This window comes from Perognathus longimembris, chromosome 3, assembly GCF_023159225.1.
Source record: "Perognathus longimembris pacificus isolate PPM17 chromosome 3, ASM2315922v1, whole genome shotgun sequence".
Taxonomy (NCBI): domain Eukaryota; kingdom Metazoa; phylum Chordata; class Mammalia; order Rodentia; family Heteromyidae; genus Perognathus; species Perognathus longimembris.
The window spans coordinates 80070102-80087742 of record NC_063163.1 but is presented as its reverse complement, the minus strand read 5'-3'; the positions used below and the strand labels follow the sequence as shown (position 1 = coordinate 80087742).

At 50.8% G+C, this 17641-nt stretch overlaps 2 protein-coding genes across 3 annotated transcripts; one reads left to right on the top strand and one right to left on the bottom strand.

Annotated features, from left to right (window-relative positions):
- Positions 1-336: 336 nt before the first annotated feature.
- Positions 337-10789, bottom strand: Ung (uracil DNA glycosylase). Of its 2 annotated transcripts, XM_048342783.1 has the most exons (8): positions 10604-10789; positions 9956-10044; positions 9838-9910; positions 9199-9294; positions 5282-5379; positions 4686-4774; positions 4110-4288; positions 337-1371 (listed from the first exon to the last, which is right to left on the bottom strand). In XM_048342783.1, the coding sequence occupies exons 1-8, from the start codon at positions 10748-10750 to the stop codon at positions 1231-1233; spliced, it is 912 nt and encodes a 303-aa protein (XP_048198740.1). In that variant the 5' UTR covers positions 10751-10789; the 3' UTR covers positions 337-1230. The 2 variants fall into 2 exon arrangements, with proteins under 2 accessions (XP_048198740.1, XP_048198739.1); XM_048342782.1 differs by having other exon boundaries at positions 9838-10044; positions 10604-10787.
- Positions 10790-14149: 3360 nt separating this feature from the next.
- On the top strand, positions 14150-17448 carry Alkbh2 (alkB homolog 2, alpha-ketoglutarate dependent dioxygenase). The gene is made up of 4 exons (XM_048342781.1): positions 14150-14210; positions 14513-14931; positions 16166-16364; positions 16995-17448. Exons 2-4 carry the CDS (start codon positions 14655-14657, stop codon positions 17302-17304), a joined length of 786 nt encoding a protein of 261 aa, XP_048198738.1. The 5' UTR covers positions 14150-14210; positions 14513-14654; the 3' UTR covers positions 17305-17448.
- Positions 17449-17641: the final 193 nt, after the last annotated feature.

Sequence of the window (17641 nt, the reverse complement as noted above, 5' to 3'; positions counted from 1 at the left end):
CAGCTACAAAGGTCTATCTAGTACTAGCAAGCCAAGGAGCTACCATTACCTCTGAACCCCACACAGCCACATTCTCAAGAGCCTAGAAACAGTCACAGGGCATGGTAATATAGGCAGGATGGACATGCCATGTTTCCCAAAGGGTCCTTTTCCTGGCTAAAAGCTGACACTTTCAGGGACCCCAGAAGACTCCAACCAAAGTAGCTGGCCCAGGCAGAAGGAAGTAGGGGCGGGGGTGGCAGTGACTGGGGACAAAGGTTGCTATGGTAACCTTGGTACACCAAGTACAAGGGCAGGCCAAGCTTCCCAGGAGCCAAAGAACAGTCAGCACCAAGGAAAACTTCAACCATTGTTTATTTACAACCAGCGCAGGGTTAACACTTTAACCCCACCCATCAGGATCCAGGATGGAAAGGAGGACTACACAAAGATTATCTCTTGAGCAAGGATTGAAAAACTCTGCCCCATCTGCACAGGGAAGTTCTCCAGTGTTGTAGAAAAATATACTCTTAAATGATTTCAGTACATAAAAAACAGCACTTGGGGCTGGGATTGCAGCTTAGAGGTATACAGCTCTGGGTGTGATCACACATACATATACCAGCACGCACCCGCATCAAACACAAACCCAGTGTTCAGTAATCTGCTGGTGTGGAATGCCAGCTCTGCCCAGCCCTAGAAAATTCACCCACCCCACACTAAAACAAAACCTTCCTTCCCTGGGTTCAACCTCCCCTGCTTCCTCCAGAAACACAGAGAACAGGACGGAGACCCAGGCGCTGTTCCTGCCTGTCCCCTTCCACTCCAACCAGGGAGGAACACCATTCCCCTGCCTCCCCACCTGGGCCTCATGCTTTCCCTATGTAGGGGCCTTCCTAAGAAATAACCAGCACCCCAGAAATCTAGTCTATCTACTAGGTCAAAAAAAGTAGCAGCCAGAACCAAACTATTTGTTGAGCCCCAAAGCTACAAAAGCTTCCCCTTTTAACCACAAAAGAAAAGTAGAAGATAACCGAGTGGATTTTGGGCCAAGCCGACTGTGCCTTGGCTGGGGCACCTGTCTTGCCCGGAGGGAGGCGCAGGCACAGATGTCAAAGGACCTGCTATTTCTGGCTGGACAAGGCTGCAGGCCCTGTGCAGCATACTTGAATGTCAATGACCCCACAAGTGACGCTTCCACAGAGGCTCTTCAAAACCACCCCTGGAGTCAGACTTCCCCTTGGCGTGGGCTCACAGCTCCTTCCAGTTGATGGGCTTCTTGCCAGACTTCTTCAGCAACTCATTGGCTTTGGAAAAATGTCTACAACCAAAGAACCCTCGGTACACGGAGAGTGGGGAGGGGTGAGCGGTCTGCAGGACGTGGTGTCGCTTCTGAAAGAGAACACAGGACAAAGGTGGCAAACAGGGATGGGCAAAGGATGGTGGCTGCAGCACTTCAAGACAACCATGTGATTCCTCTTTGCTTTGCCTATGTATTTAGCCAGTACAATGCCAGGGGCCATGGCTCAAACCTGTAATTGTAGCCACTCAGGAGGCTGAGATCTGAGGATCACGGTTTGAAGCCTGCCCAGGCAGGAAAGTATATGAGACTGATCTCCAATTAACCCCCAAAAGGTACAAGTGGAGTAGTGGCTCAAGTGGTAAGAGCACTACCCTTGAGCAAGAAAAGCTCAGGGACAGCACCCAGAACCTGAGTTCAAGCCCCAGGACCAAGACTACTTCAATTTTTCACATGTCTAGTTTATACAAGCAGGGGACATTACTGGCCATTTTTGCTTCCTCCTCTATTATCTGTATTTAAGTGAGTTTTGTACTTAAACCTACAGAATGGAAGGGAAGCCGTGACAGTGCCTTGCTCTGACACGGTGGAGCAGTCAGAGGAGCACAAAGCACATCGGCAGACAGCATGGGTTCCAGTCCCTGCTCTGCAGGCTGACAGTGCCTAGCTCTGAGTGACTGCAGAGGATGAGCAGGTAAGTAGCACCACATAGTGGATTAGGAGAAATCACCAAGTTCCTAACTGGCAAGCAGCACAGCTGGGCTGAAGGCATGTCAGCCAGGCAGCCAGCCTTGGGAAGAATCTCCAGGTTGGGCAAAGATGAACAGGTAAGTGGGGCACCACGAAAGGTACTGGGGGTTCAGCCAGCCTGCAGCTCCTCGGAGAAACTGAGCTGGCTGGAGACCATTCCCCAAACCAGCTGGCCAGACTAAGCCCAGACCAGAGAAGGCATTGGAGGCTCCAAACATGAGCAGAAGAGGGGCTGATCCAAGGCAAAGGGGACTGGGGTACAAGGAATCTGAGACAATAGGGATGGACAGAAGGATGTATGAATGACTGCCACATGCAGGAAGACAGAAATGGACAGGGGGGTGCTACGCACAGCAAGGTATCCGATTTCTGGTTGGGCAGGCAGGCACAGGGTGGTGCTTTCTCACTGAGGGGTGAGAAGGGCATCGGTGAGGAGGATGCTGAGCGTAATGTGCTTCTGCAGACACCTGCAGCCTGCTCCTCATGCGCAAGCCTCTCACCTGACACAAGACCACACTTGTTCATGCTTACCAATGTTGTAACAGCAAGGTTGGCCTTAAACCTCCCAGAGGCAGAGGCAAGAAACCACTGTGGCTGTCACCCACACTTACCTACTTAGATAACATCTTAACTGTCCTCACACTTTCTTCACCTGCCATTGTGTTCACTCATACAACCTCTGTAGACTAAAGCAGATTTATACATTTGACTGCCCTTTGCTTGTGAACACATAGGATATATCAGAAAGTAAAGCCAGTCAGGTGCTGGTGGCTCAAGCCTGTAATTCTAGCTACTCAGGAGGCTGAGATATAAGGATCCTAGTTCAAAGCCAGCCCAGGCAGTAAAGTGTATGAAACTTTTATCTCCAATTAACTACCAGAAAACCAGAAGCAACAGCCTTGAGCAAAAGAGCTCAGACAGCACCCAGGCTACCTACTTCACTGAAAAAATAAATAAATAAAAAATGAAGAGCTGGGCTTGGTGGTATGTGACTGTAATTCCAGATGTCAAGGCTGCCCTAGGCTACAAGGTGGCTGGCTAGCTTAGGCTAAATAATATCGCTTCAAAATATTAAACAAGGGGCTGGGGATATGGCCTAGTGGCAAGAGTGCTTGCCTCGTATACATGAGGCCCTGGGTTCAATTCCCCAGCACCACATATACAGAAAATGGCCAGAAGTGGCGCTGTGGCTCAAGTGGCAGAGTGCTAGCCTTGAGCAAGAAGCCAGGGACAGTGTTCAGGCCCTGAGTCCAAGCCCCAGGACTGGCAAAAAAACAAACAAAATATTAAACAATTACAGAAAAAAAAGAGGGAAGTCTGTAGACCTTTGTCACTGGCTTAGAATGCTACCATAATCAGGGGTGGACACTGTGCAGACTGAGCTCCCATGCCGTGCAGGAGATCCACCCCACCCCAGAAGCCTCAAGTACTCAGGACACCAGATGGGGTGCACTTGTCTCACTGCAGGACTCAATTCCCACCCCACCCCCCACGCCCTTAACCTCACAGAAAGCATTTACCCATAATTCCCCCTGCCCATACTCTTGGAGTCAGTGTCCCTCCTCCCTCCCCCCCACCTACCTCTGCAGACACCCACCTCCACTGCTAATCAGTGTTGCAGAGAAATGTTGGTGGCTGGCCCAAAAGGGCGAGCAGAGGCGACTGTGACAGGCAGGACTGAGGCACTTACAGGGGCAGAGTGGACTAGATTGACAGATGGGTGGGATTTAGGGGGAGGGACGAAGAGAGGATTTCAGGATATAGAGGTCTCACTTCAGTGAGCAGGTGACAGGGCAAACACAGTGCATGCTTGCACTGCGCTCACAATCCAAGCTCAGGCTAGGTGACTGCCCCCTTGGAGCCTTGCCTCATCCACATGGAGCCATGGGAGTAAAGCAGTGGTACTTGGGGACCTTTGAGCCTCTGTGTACATTGCATTTCTGCCAGTGTCACTGACCTTAGTAAGCCCCAAGCTGTTGTTCCTGTAACGGAATTCAGCTCTAAGAGTGGAAGAGCTTTGACAACATACATTATTCCCCTGGGGCCCACAGCAGAGGTCCCAGGAACAAAGTCAGCATACCCGGTCAATGGCACTGCCTTTCTTCTGAGCATAAGAGCCCCAGAGCAAGAAGACAAGGCCACTCAGGTTCTGATTGAGCCAGGACACAACTGCATCAGTGAACTGCTCCCAACCTCTCTCCTTATGGGAGTTGGCTTGATGGGCCCGGACGGTGAGGACGGCATTGAGGAGGAGGACACCTGCAAACACAGGCCACAGTCAAGGAAGAAGGTGCACACTGCTGTACAGGGTCCCCCCAGGAGGGGTTATACACAGGATGATGAAACCAGTGGATCAACAGCTATGTGAAATCAGGACATGGAGAAGGCAGTACTATGACTGTGGACAGCTCTCTGCCCTCTTGGCATCTCTCAGCTTGCAGCAGTACACATCTGTATGTCAACAGAACCATCTAAGATGATCACAGGTGACACTGAACAACCACAGAACATTAAAGATAAAAGGCATGTATTGTTAAAACACACATATACACGTACTCGGCCATTTTATTACTGCTATCTAGCAATTTATGGCAGCTTTAAATGAGCAGCAGACATGGCTGGTGGTGTCAGAACACACCTGGCAGGGCTGGCTTACCTTGTTTGGCCCATCCAGATAAATCTCCATGGCCGGGATGCACAAAGCCATCTATGTCTGTAGACAGCTCTTTGTAAATGTTTTCCAAACTGGAAAAGAGCCAGGAGAACAAATGAAACAATCTCCTGCCTACTTGTTCAAGTCTGATGATATTACAGAAGACACATGTGGGAAGAGGAGAGGTAAAGCTAACCCTTACAACTAAAGGGACAAAGTCACCCACCCAGCTCAATGATAAATAAACACCTAGTACAGATGGATAATCTGCCCAAGACTTTGCTGGGATTCTCATTAACAGGCTAGCACTGGACAAGGCCCCTGGATACTGACCCACCTCTCCTCTGAAGCTTAGCTTTGTATCTGCACTCTGTATGTCTGGCATACAGGCCCCCCAGAGCAGCAGTTCTTCCTCTAGGCCCTCCAAACTTCCTACAGTGCACAGGCCAGCCCCTGTTCGTCACACTGGACAGTGGAAGGCTGAGAACCTCTACCCCAGTGTGGAGGGAAGAAAGCTTCCCCCAGCAGGGGCAGGAGTCATCCACTCAGCTCACATCTGCAAGCACTGGCCATTGGCCCGAATGGTGAAGCAACTCTACCTGGGTGGAGGGGGAACAGGCCTTTGGACACTAAAGCAGAGCCCGTGAGCTTGGTTTGGTCCATGATAGGGATCCTGTCCCAGGATGACAACCTTTACCTGTGAACAGGAGGTGACAAGGGATTAAACCATGTTAAGGCGTCACCTGGGTTAGTGACACCTACAGAGAGGGACAAGACAATGAGAAGGGGAGCCTGCTCTTGGCCCAGTCCCCCATCCTTAGTGGGCATCCACTAAGTCAGTTTGGCATTCAGCCCCACTCCTGGGCAGCTGGCTGGTATCTCATTTTAGGAAGCCATTGCAGGGAACCAGCTCAGATCCTTCCACTTGGGAGCTGAGTGGGACATGAATTCACAAAAGAGCAGCTGTCAGGCTAAGTGTATTCCCTTCCCTATGACTTTCAATGAGTCAAAACAATGCAAATTCACCACCACCAGAAGCAGAGGTGGTAGCTACCTACCTGTAACCTGAAACAGCTGAAACCAGCACAATGAGGTCAAGTCCCCAGGCTGTGGGGTAGGCAGCAAGAAGCAGACACAGTGCCTAAGATGTTGAAATGGAGCCCTGCGGCCCGGCAGCACCTGCCCAGTCTTCCCTTCACTCTCCTGCTTCAGACCCAGGGCCTTCTTGAACCTTTCCCCGCTGCTGCCACCCTCTGCCCTGCACCCTTCCAGTCTTACTGCAGGCATTCCTGAGGACCAGGAAACTCAGTTTCCACACCTGGAGCCTAGTAGCCAGCATATTCTCCACAGTTATAGGCCCTATAGGGCAGCTGTCCAGCTCTGGGGTGCTGGTCCCCGATGAAGAACAATCATCAGCCTCTCTGGGTTAGCACTAATGCTCATCACTCTGCCCTCCCATCAGTTCCTTAGAGAAGCAGAGATTGACATGTCTATTTTTCAGTTAGGTCCCAGTTATGTCTGGCCCACAATCTTCCTATATATGCTTCCTGTACAGCTAGAACAACAGGCACTTCTACTCCCACATTACTGTTTGATCTGGGGCCTTGTTAACGTTTTACTTTTTTTTTTTTTTGGCCAGTCCTGGGCCTTGGACTCAGGGCCTGAGCACCTTCCCTGGCTTCTTCCCGCTCAAGGCTAGGACTCTGCCACCTGAGCCACAGCGCCCCTTCTGGCCGTTTTCCATATATGTGGTGCTGGGGAATCGAACCAAGAGCTTCATGTGTAGGAGGCAAGCACTCTTGCCACTAGGCCATATTCCCAGCCCCTTGTTAACGTTTTATTCAGCCTAGCCTGGAGCTGAAGTACCATCACCACACGCCAAGTAGTTAGGATCACAGGCACAAGCCACTGTACCCAGAACCGTACCTTTTTTGGTGTATATTGATCACTGGCATTCTAACAAGGAGAAACCTAGTACTGAAGATAGAATTTTTTTTTTAAACTTCATAAACAAGGGACTGGGAATATGGCCTAGTAGTAAAGTGCTCGCCTTGTATACATGAAGCCCTGGGTTCAATTCTTCAGCACCATGTAAACAGGAAATGCCAGAAGTGGCACTGTGGCTCAAGAGGTAGAGTGCTAGCCTTGAGCAAAAAGAAGCCAGGGACAGTGCTCAGGCCCTGAGTCCAAGCCCCAGGACTGGCAACAAAAACAAAACAAACAAACTTCATAAACAAGAAGTTATAGTCTACATTCTTGCTCTAAAATGAAAACTCTGAAATTCTGGAATAATCAGGCAAGATTGCTGTATCCAGATCATCTATTCATCCACTTTATGTCTACTTGATTTAGCAAGTATTTGCTAACTAACTAAACCGCAGGTCCTATATTGCTTAAGATCCAAGCGAGGGAAAACCACCTCAAACCACCATACTGGTAGTGGCCAACAGAATTCATGGTATCACAGATGGCTCCAAAAGCATAAACGAGGGGGCAACACTGCACTGTCCAAGCACCTAGGATGGGGGGTGGGGGGTAAGGCTCTGGCCCTACTATTAAGGGTAAGTCTTTTGAACTCAGTTGTTGTACAGTTCACACAGGTGAAACCAAAACTGGCTGCCTCCCAACAGGAGACACCTCAGTGATTGGATTGGCCAATCAGCACCTACCAAGAGTCAGGATTAATTAAATGTAAGAAACTACAGCATGCATTAAAAAAAAGTACTCACACACAAGTAGAGAACAGTAGTTCTAGGAGCCTGGGAATGAGGAAAGAGCAGCTGGAGAGAGGATAACTAACAGCTACAGGTGTGGCTGGCTAGAAGGAGCAACTTGTAACTTTCTATAGCACAGCAGGGTAAATGTGGTTGATAACTGAATACGTAAGGAACAGCAGGAGAGAAGATATGAATGCTCCCAGGGAGAAGCAATCATGCAGTCAGAGGTGGCACATATACCAGTTTCTTTGATCAGATCACTAAGCATTGTACATAGGTATCAAAATATCATACTGTACCCCATAAATATAATTACTATGTATCAAGTTAAAAGTTAAAGTACATTTAAAAGCTAAGAAGGGAGCTGGGAATGTGGCTTAGTGGTAGAATGCTTGCCTAGAATACATGAAGCCCTGGGTTCGATTCCTTAGTACTACATAAATAGAAAAAGCTGGAAATGGTGCTGTGTGTGGTTCAAGTGGTAGAGCACTAGCCCTGAGCAAGAGAGGCTCAGGGACAGTGCCCAGGCCCCGAGTTAAAAGCCCTATTACTGGCAAAAAAAAGAAAACAAAAAACCCACAAAAACTTAAGAAAGGGAGAGGGAAAGTGGGAGAAAAATGAGGTGGGGGGAACAACGTTCAACTAGAAATGTACTCATTACATTACTTATGTAACTGTAACCCCTCTCTAAATCAACTTAACAATAAAATAAAGTTAAACATTTAAAAACAGAAGGGACAATTTTTTTTTTTTTTTTTTTTTTTTTTTTTTTTTTTTGCCAGTCCTGGGCCTTGGACTCAGGGCCTGAGCACTGTCCCTGGCTTCTTCCCGCTCAAGGCTAGCACTCTGCCACTTGAGCCACAGTGCCGCTTCTGGCCGTTTTCTGTATATGTGGTGCTGGGGAATCGAACCTAGGGCCTCGTGTATCCGAGGCAGGCACTCTTGCCACTAGGCCATATCCCCAGCCCAAGAAGGGACAATTTTGAAGCTAGATGCCATATAACTTACTTTCTATATACCAAAGACTTTTGAGAAGAGTCATCTACAAGATGCTCAGACCAGAAAGGCAGTCTTTCTTGCCACCAAATTATACAGATGGAGTCTTTTTCCTAAAGGGAGGACCTACTGATCCTTCTTTCTTCTGGCAGCTAATTTAGTAATCATGCAGATGGGGACAAAGTGAAGGGATGGTGAAGCCACTACATGAATTACTTAGGCAATTTCCAATGGATTTCCATACACGAAAAACTACTGGACACTGATTTTACCACTGGACAGCCAAATTTTGTTTTGTTGGTCCTGGGTAAATCAAATCCGGAGCCTTGGCATTTGAGGCAAGTTCCATCACAGAGCCACAATCCCAGTCCAGCCCTACTTCTCAGATGCAACTGTCTTCATTCTTTTTGCTTGCTATTCAGAACAGTTATATGTGCAATGCTGAATATGGCCTCACTTCCCCAAGCCTATTATCTGTGACAAATAAAAATGTTGAGTGCTGGGAATGTGGCTTAGCACTAGAGTCCTTGCCTAGCATGCAGCATGAAGCTCTGGGTTCCATTCCTCAGCACCACATCCACAAAAAAGCTGGAAGTGGCACTGTGGCCCAAATGCTAAGAGTGCTAGTCTTGAGCAAAAAGAAGCCAGGGGACAGCGCTCAGGCCCTGAATCAAAGCCGCAGGACTGGCCCCCCAAAAAAGCAAAAAAGGTGACCAATGATTACTGAAGTAGTATGGAGTAATACTGCAGTTTAACCCCAGTGCAATTAATCCCCTCTAATAAAATTTACCCATGATACTTACATCTCTCATGTCACACATTTGGGTCCATGTGAAGACTTGGTGTGGGGGAGGATAAACAGTGTAATGTTTTCTTTCTTCTGCAACAAATCCCATTAGCTAATTTAAAAAGATTAAAATCAGATTCTCACTTGGTAACAAAGAATTCAATAAGAAAGTTTTACCTAGCTCCTTGTCATGTTTGAAATCCAAACCCATTTAAAAATAAGGAACAACCCCCCCCCCAAAACATGGGGGGGGGGCATCATTTCCTCCCTCTGGGCTGGGTCAAAGTGGATTTGCTTGGCTTGAGTTCTAGATGGTGCCAACCGGTTTGTTCTTCTCCCCCATTTAAAAAAATGAGTCAAGCCCAGTCTCAGTCTCTGATGATTTTACTACCAGGCGTTCCTGGAGAGCAAACTAAGTGGCTTAAAGCCATGGTATTATCTTACAGGGTCTAACAACTCTAACCAATAAAAGTGTTCCGGATTCAAAACACCAAGGCCTTATTGCAGTCTTAAGTCTTGAAAAGACCAGAGGATAAGGCAAGGAAAGCCCGTGAAAGGAAATAAGTCTAAAAAGGGAAATTTGGCCTGCTAAACTAACAAGACACGGCCTGCCGCCCCAGGGGTACCGCTCTGAAACGTGACCGTCCTCGTTCACCTTTATGAAGTAGGGTTTCCCGAACTCCCCGCTAAGATGTTGCTTCCAGCTCTCCCCGAAGCCCACCGGCACGTTGCGGGCCGCGAGTCGGAGCAGGGCCGCGGCCTTGTTTCTCTGGATGCGGCCCAGCTGCTCGGGGCTCAGGGGCGAAGAGGGCGGCGTGCCCGGCTCATCCTGGCCCGCTCGGATCTTCTTGGCAGGGCTGGCCTGAAAGGGGTCCCCGCAAAGGCGGGTCACGAACCGCATCGGCCCTGGCTTCCGGGCCAAACCCAAAGGCGGATGGCAAAAGACACCCATGGGTGTCAGAGGAGCTAAGCCGAACAACTGGACCCTAAAACGCAGAGGAGCCGGGAGGCGCCACCCCCGACGCCCCTCGAAAGCCTCCCGCGACTCGGGGACCCCGGGCCCAGGCACCCCGCCCTGCGGGACCCGCCTCACGCGTCCCCACGCGGCCTTTTCGCGGCAAAACCCTCCCCCTCCGGGCCGGCCCCCCTCGCGCCTGTGATTGGACGGCGGGCTCCGTAGGGCGGAGCTGCTCGGCGCTGATTGGCCCTGCGGTCTCCGAGGCTCGACCGCATTGGCCGGGCTTCCAGCATGGCGGCCCGTGAGGGACGCCGGCGGCTGTTTTGAACACGTGGAAGCTGTGTGGAGAACTGGGCTCTACAGGTGGAGCGAGTCAGGGGTGCACCCCACGGCCCCTCGGACAGGCAAGACTCCTTTTTCTACCCCTTTCCTGCCCCTCGTCCCCAGCCCCCCGAAAAGGTACCTCGTCCGGTCTCACCGCCTCCTCGCCGCTCTCCCCAGCTGCGGCCGCCACGCCGGTCCCCGGGGCGGCTGGCTCGGGGCTGCAGGCAGGTCGCTTCCGGGAAGGGCTCGGGGAGAAGAAGGAGTAGAGGGTCTTCTGGCCGATCATCCCGAAGTCGGGGTGGGAACTGACGCGCGCTGCCCAGGAATCCGCGGCTGGCGCGCTTGGCGGTGGGCGGGTCTGCGACTGGCGCCAAGCAGGCCGCGCATGCTCCGAGTGGGCCTGTGGGGGTGGGGGTGGGGGGTGAAGGGTTGGGGCCGGGGGACCTAGTGCGCATGTGCGGGAGGGGAATGGGCGTCTCGCCCCCGGGGAATGTGGGACCTTGTCTGGATTCTCCCTTAGTGCCCAGAGGGCTCTGCCCTTCAATAGTTAGAAGAAAAAAGCTCCTGGGTGCCTAGGGGTCAGGTGAGCCTGGTAGTAGCTAATACACTTTCCACAACCCATCTTACTGAGGGAAAAGACTTAGAGCTGGGAAAACATTTTTGCGCAATCTTTTATTTACACACGAGACTGCTCTACCTGACTCCTCTGTTAGAAACACCTACTCTCCCATGTCAGAAGAGTGCTGACACACGAGATAGAGATTTCATCAAGGCAACTAACTTTTGACAAAAAAAAGTGCAATACCGTTGCTCTACCCAGAGCTTAGACAGCAGTTTGCTAGGTTTTTATCCCAGGTCAGACTGTCCCTTCTGGCCAAGGAGTTAAGCTCACACATTCTAATTATAACTGATTACAAAGGCTACTAAGGGGGCTATTCTTTAATTCTTTTTTTTTGTTTTGTTTTTTTGTTTTTTGGCCAGTCCTGGGCCTTGGACTCAGGGCCTGAGCACTGTCCCTGGCTTCTCTTTGCTCAAGGCTAGTACTCTGCCACTTGAGCCACAGCGCCACTTCTGGCCGTTTTCTGTATATGTGGTGCTGGGGAATCGAACCCAGGGCCTCATGTACACGAGGCAAGCTCTCTTGCCACTAGGCCATATCCCCAGCCCCTATTCTTTAATTCTTATCAAAGATTTACATTCTTTTCCTTTCACAGCTGGCTGGGAGTGGGGCTGATAAGGGGTGGCTGACCTATACAGTTCTAGGAGGTCGATGAGATCAGTAGAAAGCTCCCTCTGGTAAGTGGGACTTACTCCTTTTAACTTTGTTGATAAAGATTTACCTTCCTAAGCAGCATACCTAGTAGTTTCAGTTTTATTCTTTAAAATGAATTACAACAGTTCACATGTAGGTCCATTTTGTTGGCTTAATTTGCCAGGTACTGATGAGGTCAGGTTTTTGCCCTAGGCTAGCGCTCTACCACTTTGAGCAACCACTCCATTTCTGCTTTCTGTTGGTTCGTTGTGTTTTGCATAAACTGAGTCACAGCCATCCCTAGCCGGGCCAGCTGTTGTTTTCGGACGTCCTGGAGCCTTCCTGGAGATTGGGGGGGGGGTAGGGGGGCTGTCCACTCAGCTCCTAGGCCTAGAGGTGAAACAAGCTGCCTTTTGAATTACATATGCCTGGCTCTACTAGTAGAATTGGGAGAGCCCAGCTTTGGGGAATATGTAGATATCTTGTGTTGTTTAGCCCCAGGGGAGCCCTGCTCCCTCCTGCTGTTTCTTTATAATGCTTTGTTGAGGCTTGGTCTCCACCCAACACGTGACTTTTGTCTTTAAAAGCCTGGTACTAGCTGTGTTTGGGCTGCAGGTTTTGGTAATTGGCCCGCCTGCAGACTGCTAGCATTCCAGTAGACTCCAAAATTCTGACTTTTAAGATGTGGCTTCTCTATTTTCTCATGACTGGTTTTATGTCTGGTTTAAGGTATATTTTACCGCACAACAATTGGAGATAAGAGCCTCATGGACTTTCCTGCCTGAGCTATCTCTGAACTGTGATCCTCAGATAAGGATCACTGGCGTGAAGCACCAGTGCCCAGCCTTGGTAGGTTCCTTTATCCCAACTAATATTAATTTACATAAAATACGTCACACTTCACATTGAGGATACAAAATGGGTTCCAAGGGGCCTTGCCTAAGGCAAGGGCAGGGGTATTGAGGGAATTGCTGCATAAATCACCAGTGACTTATGTAGTTCCTGATGATTGACCCTGAGTGGCTGAGGCTTGGTGATGTTCAAACTGCAGCCTGACTGATTTCAGGCACGAGTTGAATCCTGGTGCAGAATTAGTTTTAGGCTATTATAATGTAAATGATCAGAGAAGCCACATTTTGAAGGATTGAATTTTGGTCTTTATCAGGGCATGAGCAGTCTGCAAGCAGCCAATTGTTACAAAGGCCTGCCACCCACAAATACCCTCAACACTGTTAGGAAACAGGCCAGAGAGGAAAGATAGACCAAAAACAATACCAACAAACCAACTCAGCTCCAATGGAGACTGGAGATGAGGCCGGAGACAGACGTGTGACATGGCACCTGAGCTGGTCTGCACCTAAATAGGGGGCAGGGTCACAGGAAGTTCCCAGTCCCAGGCACTGGACTGACAGGTTCAGTAACATATAGGACAAGTGTCCACCCCTGTCTCCAGGGATTCAGGCACACCCATCACCTGTGTGTGTGTGTGGGGGGGGGTGTTCACCTTCCCCCACCATGTAAGTAAGATGCCAAACCTTAAATGGACACACCCAGGCACCAGCAGAATTTTTCCATCTAGGGAAGATAGGCCTCAACCTTCCACTTAGGATACACTTAGAGGCTGCTCAGAGGTAGGTGATGCAAGGCATTTACAGAGTTAAGGCCAAATCAGAGTGTTCTCTATATGCAAAGCTCCCCTACAGCCTTGACCTCGGCTTTGCTGAGGCTGGGCCCTCTGGGCTTTCCACCTTGAGCCAGGCATCTGCAATTCAAAGGACACTCTTCTCACCTCCAGGCCTTGGAACTGGATGAACAGCCCCCAATCACCTGGCTAGGAGCCAGGATGTCTGTGAAACCAACAGTCCCCAGCACCCGGCTAGGTGCTGGAATGGCTATGAGAAGTTATTTAGATTCAGCCCCCTACTACAAGGCAGTTCCTGTGAGTCAGGCCATGCAGCCAAGGTGATGGAACGCAGCCAGGCCCCAACTCCAAGATATGGGCATATCTTATAGTAACATGGAAGAAGGCTGACAGGAAAGGCTGCATATTGTATCATTCCATTCATGTGACATTCTGGAGCAAACCATAGGGACAGAGGAGAGATCATGGTCTCCCAGGCTGGGGTGGAGAGGCAGAAATGAGAGCCAGAAGCTCTCACCTGCATCGAGACAGCATGCTGGTGTCCCTAGGCCCCGTCTGGTGTCCCTAGGCCCCGTCGGCGCTCTGAAGCTCTAGTGGGAATGAACTAAATCTTGTAAGAGCCATGGAGCATTCTCCAGGGCTTCACCGCGCATGCCCGACGCCAGGCCGGCCTCTGGCAGGGCCTGCGATGCCCCGGAAGGCCTGTAGGTGGCGCTGGGGAGCGACCCGCCCAGGTAGAGGTGGCCGGGACCCGCGTCCCAGCCAGCCGGAAGTCCGTCCACGGGCAGGAGGAGCCCCCGACCCGGCGGCTTTCCAGCTGATCAGGGATTTGCTCGGGGATTTGCGGAGCCGGTGCGTGTACGGAGGCCCCCTTGGAGTCGGAGTCTGCTCCAGTGAACGATCTCGGTCCTGCAGGGGGAGGTGGCCGAGCCGGCGCTATTAGGGGTGACTTAGGGCGAACCCCGCCCCCAGCGACAGCTTTGTCCTCATCTGTGAAATGATGGTTGGGATGGCTTTCTAAGCTTGGCTGTGGTGGGCACGTTCCGGGCTTAGAAAGGCCGGTCTTGCTGTGAAATGCCTGCTGATGGTGACAGCCAGGGTGGGAAGTGCTGGGCCGGGGGCCCAGGTAGCCTGAAGCTCTGCTTCCTTCCTAGGTCCTGTCCAATGCGAAGCTCCACATGATCGCTGTGGGTCCACTTGGGGGAAGGGATTGTCCACTGGGGACAGAGCTGGGACTCGAAGGCATTTTGCCCTGCCTCTCCACCGGCCTCCCCGCCACTACTGTGGAGTGGTGGGATGGACAGATTCCTGCAGAAACGAGCCCGGGGGGTCTTTTTGGAAAAAGCAGAGGAGCAGAAGCCCACCAGGGAAGAGGCAGACTCAGGAGAAGATGGAAGGCCTGCAGAGAAGAGGCCCAGGAGGGAGACCCCGGGGCCCACCAGCCACCAGGCAGGCCTCAGCTGGAGGCACATTCGAGGGGAGGGCCTGAACTGCGATTATACTATCCTGTTTGGCAAAGCAGAGGCGGATAAGATTTTCCGTGAGCTGGAGGAAGACGTGGAGTATTTTACTGGCAAGTAGAAGACTGTTGGTCTTAAGTTTGGAAAATTCTGAGCTCAGGATTCATGAATTACTGATGGGTTTAGTGAAGATTCAATCAATAATCTCTGAGCTTGGGATAGAAATTCCAGGGTAAAAAGAAAGCAGGATTGTCTGTCCACTGGTAACCAATAGAGGAATAGGGGAGTCCCCTGCCTGGTTGTTCCTCAGTCACTGAGGAAAATTAAAACATGCTGAATTCCGGGTAAGGCCAATGGAATCAGAAACACTAGGTGTACATCTGGATTTTAATATTAAAAAAAATCTAGGGCTGGGCTTGTGGCTCAGTGGTACAACACTTGCCTGAGTCACACATATGGGGTTAGATCCAAACATAAAACAAGGGCTGGGGATATGGCCTAGTGGCAAGAGTGCTTGCCTCATATACATGAGGCCCTGGGTTCAATTCCCCAGCACCACATATACAGAAAAATGGCCAGAAGTGGCGCTGTGGCTCAAGTGGCAGAGTGCTAGCCTTGAGCAAAAAGAAGCCAGGGACAGTGCTCAGGCCCTGAGTCCAAGCCCCAGGACTGGCCCAAAAAAAAAAAGAAGAAGCACCAAACATAAAACAAGTTTCCATGGATTGTCAGGTTCAGGTGAGGGCTGGAAGCCCCAGTCTAGAGAGAGATGGTGCTGTACAAGCAGTAAGTCCTCTGAGTGTTGAGTGGCTCTCAACGCTCCCGGGTGAGGGTCCTGTCACTAGGGTGGGGCTGGGATGCAGGTCCACTCCCACAGCCTCTATCTCGTTTCAAGTGACACTGATGCTATAGGTCCCAGGACCACACATTGAGAGCCTGCTCACAGACCTAACCCAGCTGGAGCTGTGTGGCTCCACGGGTGACAAAACCTTATGTGCTTATTATTCTGTCCAAGCTTTAATTAAGACAATGAAGTAAGTGATTAGGAAAAAGTGACCCATGTTTCTCCTAATAGTCACATTTGTTTTTCCTTTTGAGACAGAGTCTATGTAGCCCAAGCAAGCCTCCAACTCCAGCCTTCTCAAGATGGGATTATAGGCATGCACTACCACACCCAGCATGAATCGCTGTGGTCCCATGAAAATCTGGGGCAAGTCACAGTGATGCTTGAGGAGGGGTCACATTAGGACAGTGCACAACACTGAAGGACAGGGAGCCAGGGTGTCACACTCATTTGCATCTCCAAAAGCTTTCTGGGATTGAGTGGACTGCCATGTTTCATCTGCACAGGTGCACTGGCAAGGGTCCAGGTGTTTGGGAAATGGCACGATGTACCAAGGAAGCAGGCAACCTATGGTGACGCTGGACTGACCTACACGTTTTCGGGTCTTACATTGTCTCCCAAGCCCTGGCTTCCCGTTCTGGAACGCATCCGGGATCGAGTCTCTGCTGTGACAGGACAGACCTTCAACTTCGTGCTCGTCAACAGGTGTGACCCCTTGCTCCGCATGTTGTGATCCTACCATACTTGGTTCATTTGCACAAGTTGTTCCTTGGGCTGGGTTATTTTGGACAATGGTTCCTGGGTGGGGTCTGGGCCAGGGCGAGGCCCAGAGAAGGGAAACTTGTGCATTGTAGGACATGGAACATTCTCCAGGCTTCCAACCCGTCCATGCCAGGAGCGCCTGCCTCTACACATCACTGTATCTGGCATCTCCTGGGCATCTCCCCAAGGCTATGGCATTTGACCTGGGAACTAAGTGGAGACCCCAGAGCCACAGGCATCTGGAGAAGAGCAGGGGTCTTTGGGGATATGTCTAGAAATCAGAGAATGAGGGAGGAGAGGGGTACAGGGTTGTGCAGAGATAGGCAGGACCAGACTGCCAAGAATGGGGGTTTTATTCTATCTGTAGGGAGCAATCATTTTATGACAGGCTTACATACAAGAGCTGGGGACTAGGAGACCTGCAATCAGGAGGAACAGATGGGCCTGGGTTAGAGGCCTATCTGAGGCTGACCTGGGGGCCTTGCCAGAAACATGGCTAGGGAGGCCATTGGCACTCTGCTTCCTGCAGCTGGGGAGGGGCTTTTCTTCCACACTCCTTGTTTCCCACCACAGGTATAAAGATGGTTGTGACCACATTGGTGAGCACCGGGACGACGAAAGGGAACTGGCCCCTGGGAGCTCTATTGCCTCTGTGTCCTTTGGCGCATGCCGCGATTTCGTCTTCCGGCGTCACAAGGCCTCCCGAGGGCAGCCTGGTAGCCGGCGGGGTGAGGCAGTCAGGCTACCGCTGGCCCACGGGAGCTTGCTCATGATGAACCACCCGACCAACACTCACTGGCACCACAGTCTCCCCATCCGCAAGAAAGTTCTGGCTCCACGCGTCAACTTGACGTTTCGCAGAATTCTGCCTACTAAGAAATGAGATGCTTTTAACAGTTAGCTCTCTGTCTCCTCCTTCCCTGTCTATTCTAAGAGCCTGAAGCAGAGGTGGCTTGATGGGTTTTTTTTTTTGGTTGGTCCTGGGGCTTGAACTCAGAACCAAAGTGCTGTCCCTGAGCTTTTGTGCTCAAGGCTAGCATTCTACCACTCGGAGCCACAGCTCGACTTCCAGTGTGGGGTGGTTAGTTGGAGATAAAAGTCTCCCAGACTTTTCTGGCCGGGCTGGCTTGGAACCATGATCCTAACACCACAGCCTCTTTAGTTGCTAGGATTACAGGTGTGAGCCACCAGCTCCCAGACTGATGGCATTTTAGGGCCTG

What these genes read in the sequence shown, in the direction of transcription:
- Ung (XM_048342782.1), bottom strand. Translation starts at nt 10,750, where the DNA reads ATGATCGGCCAGAAGACCCTCTACTCCTTCTTCTCCCCGAGCCCTTCC. An exon ending in AGGCGGTGAGACCGGACGAG is followed by an intron (nt 10,045 to 10,603) that starts GTACCTTTTCGG and finishes GACCCCTTTCAG; the next exon opens with GCCAGCCCTGCCAAGAAGAT. An exon ending in AAATGTGTGACATGAGAGAT is followed by an intron (nt 5,380 to 9,198) that starts GTAAGTATCATG and finishes TCCTGTTCACAG; the next exon opens with GTAAAGGTTGTCATCCTGGG.
- Alkbh2 (XM_048342781.1), top strand. Translation starts at nt 14,655, where the DNA reads ATGGACAGATTCCTGCAGAAACGAGCCCGGGGGGTCTTTTTGGAAAAA. An exon ending in AGACGTGGAGTATTTTACTG is followed by an intron (nt 14,932 to 16,165) that starts GCAAGTAGAAGA and finishes TCATCTGCACAG; the next exon opens with GTGCACTGGCAAGGGTCCAG. An exon ending in AACTTCGTGCTCGTCAACAG is followed by an intron (nt 16,365 to 16,994) that starts GTGTGACCCCTT and finishes TTCCCACCACAG; the next exon opens with GTATAAAGATGGTTGTGACC.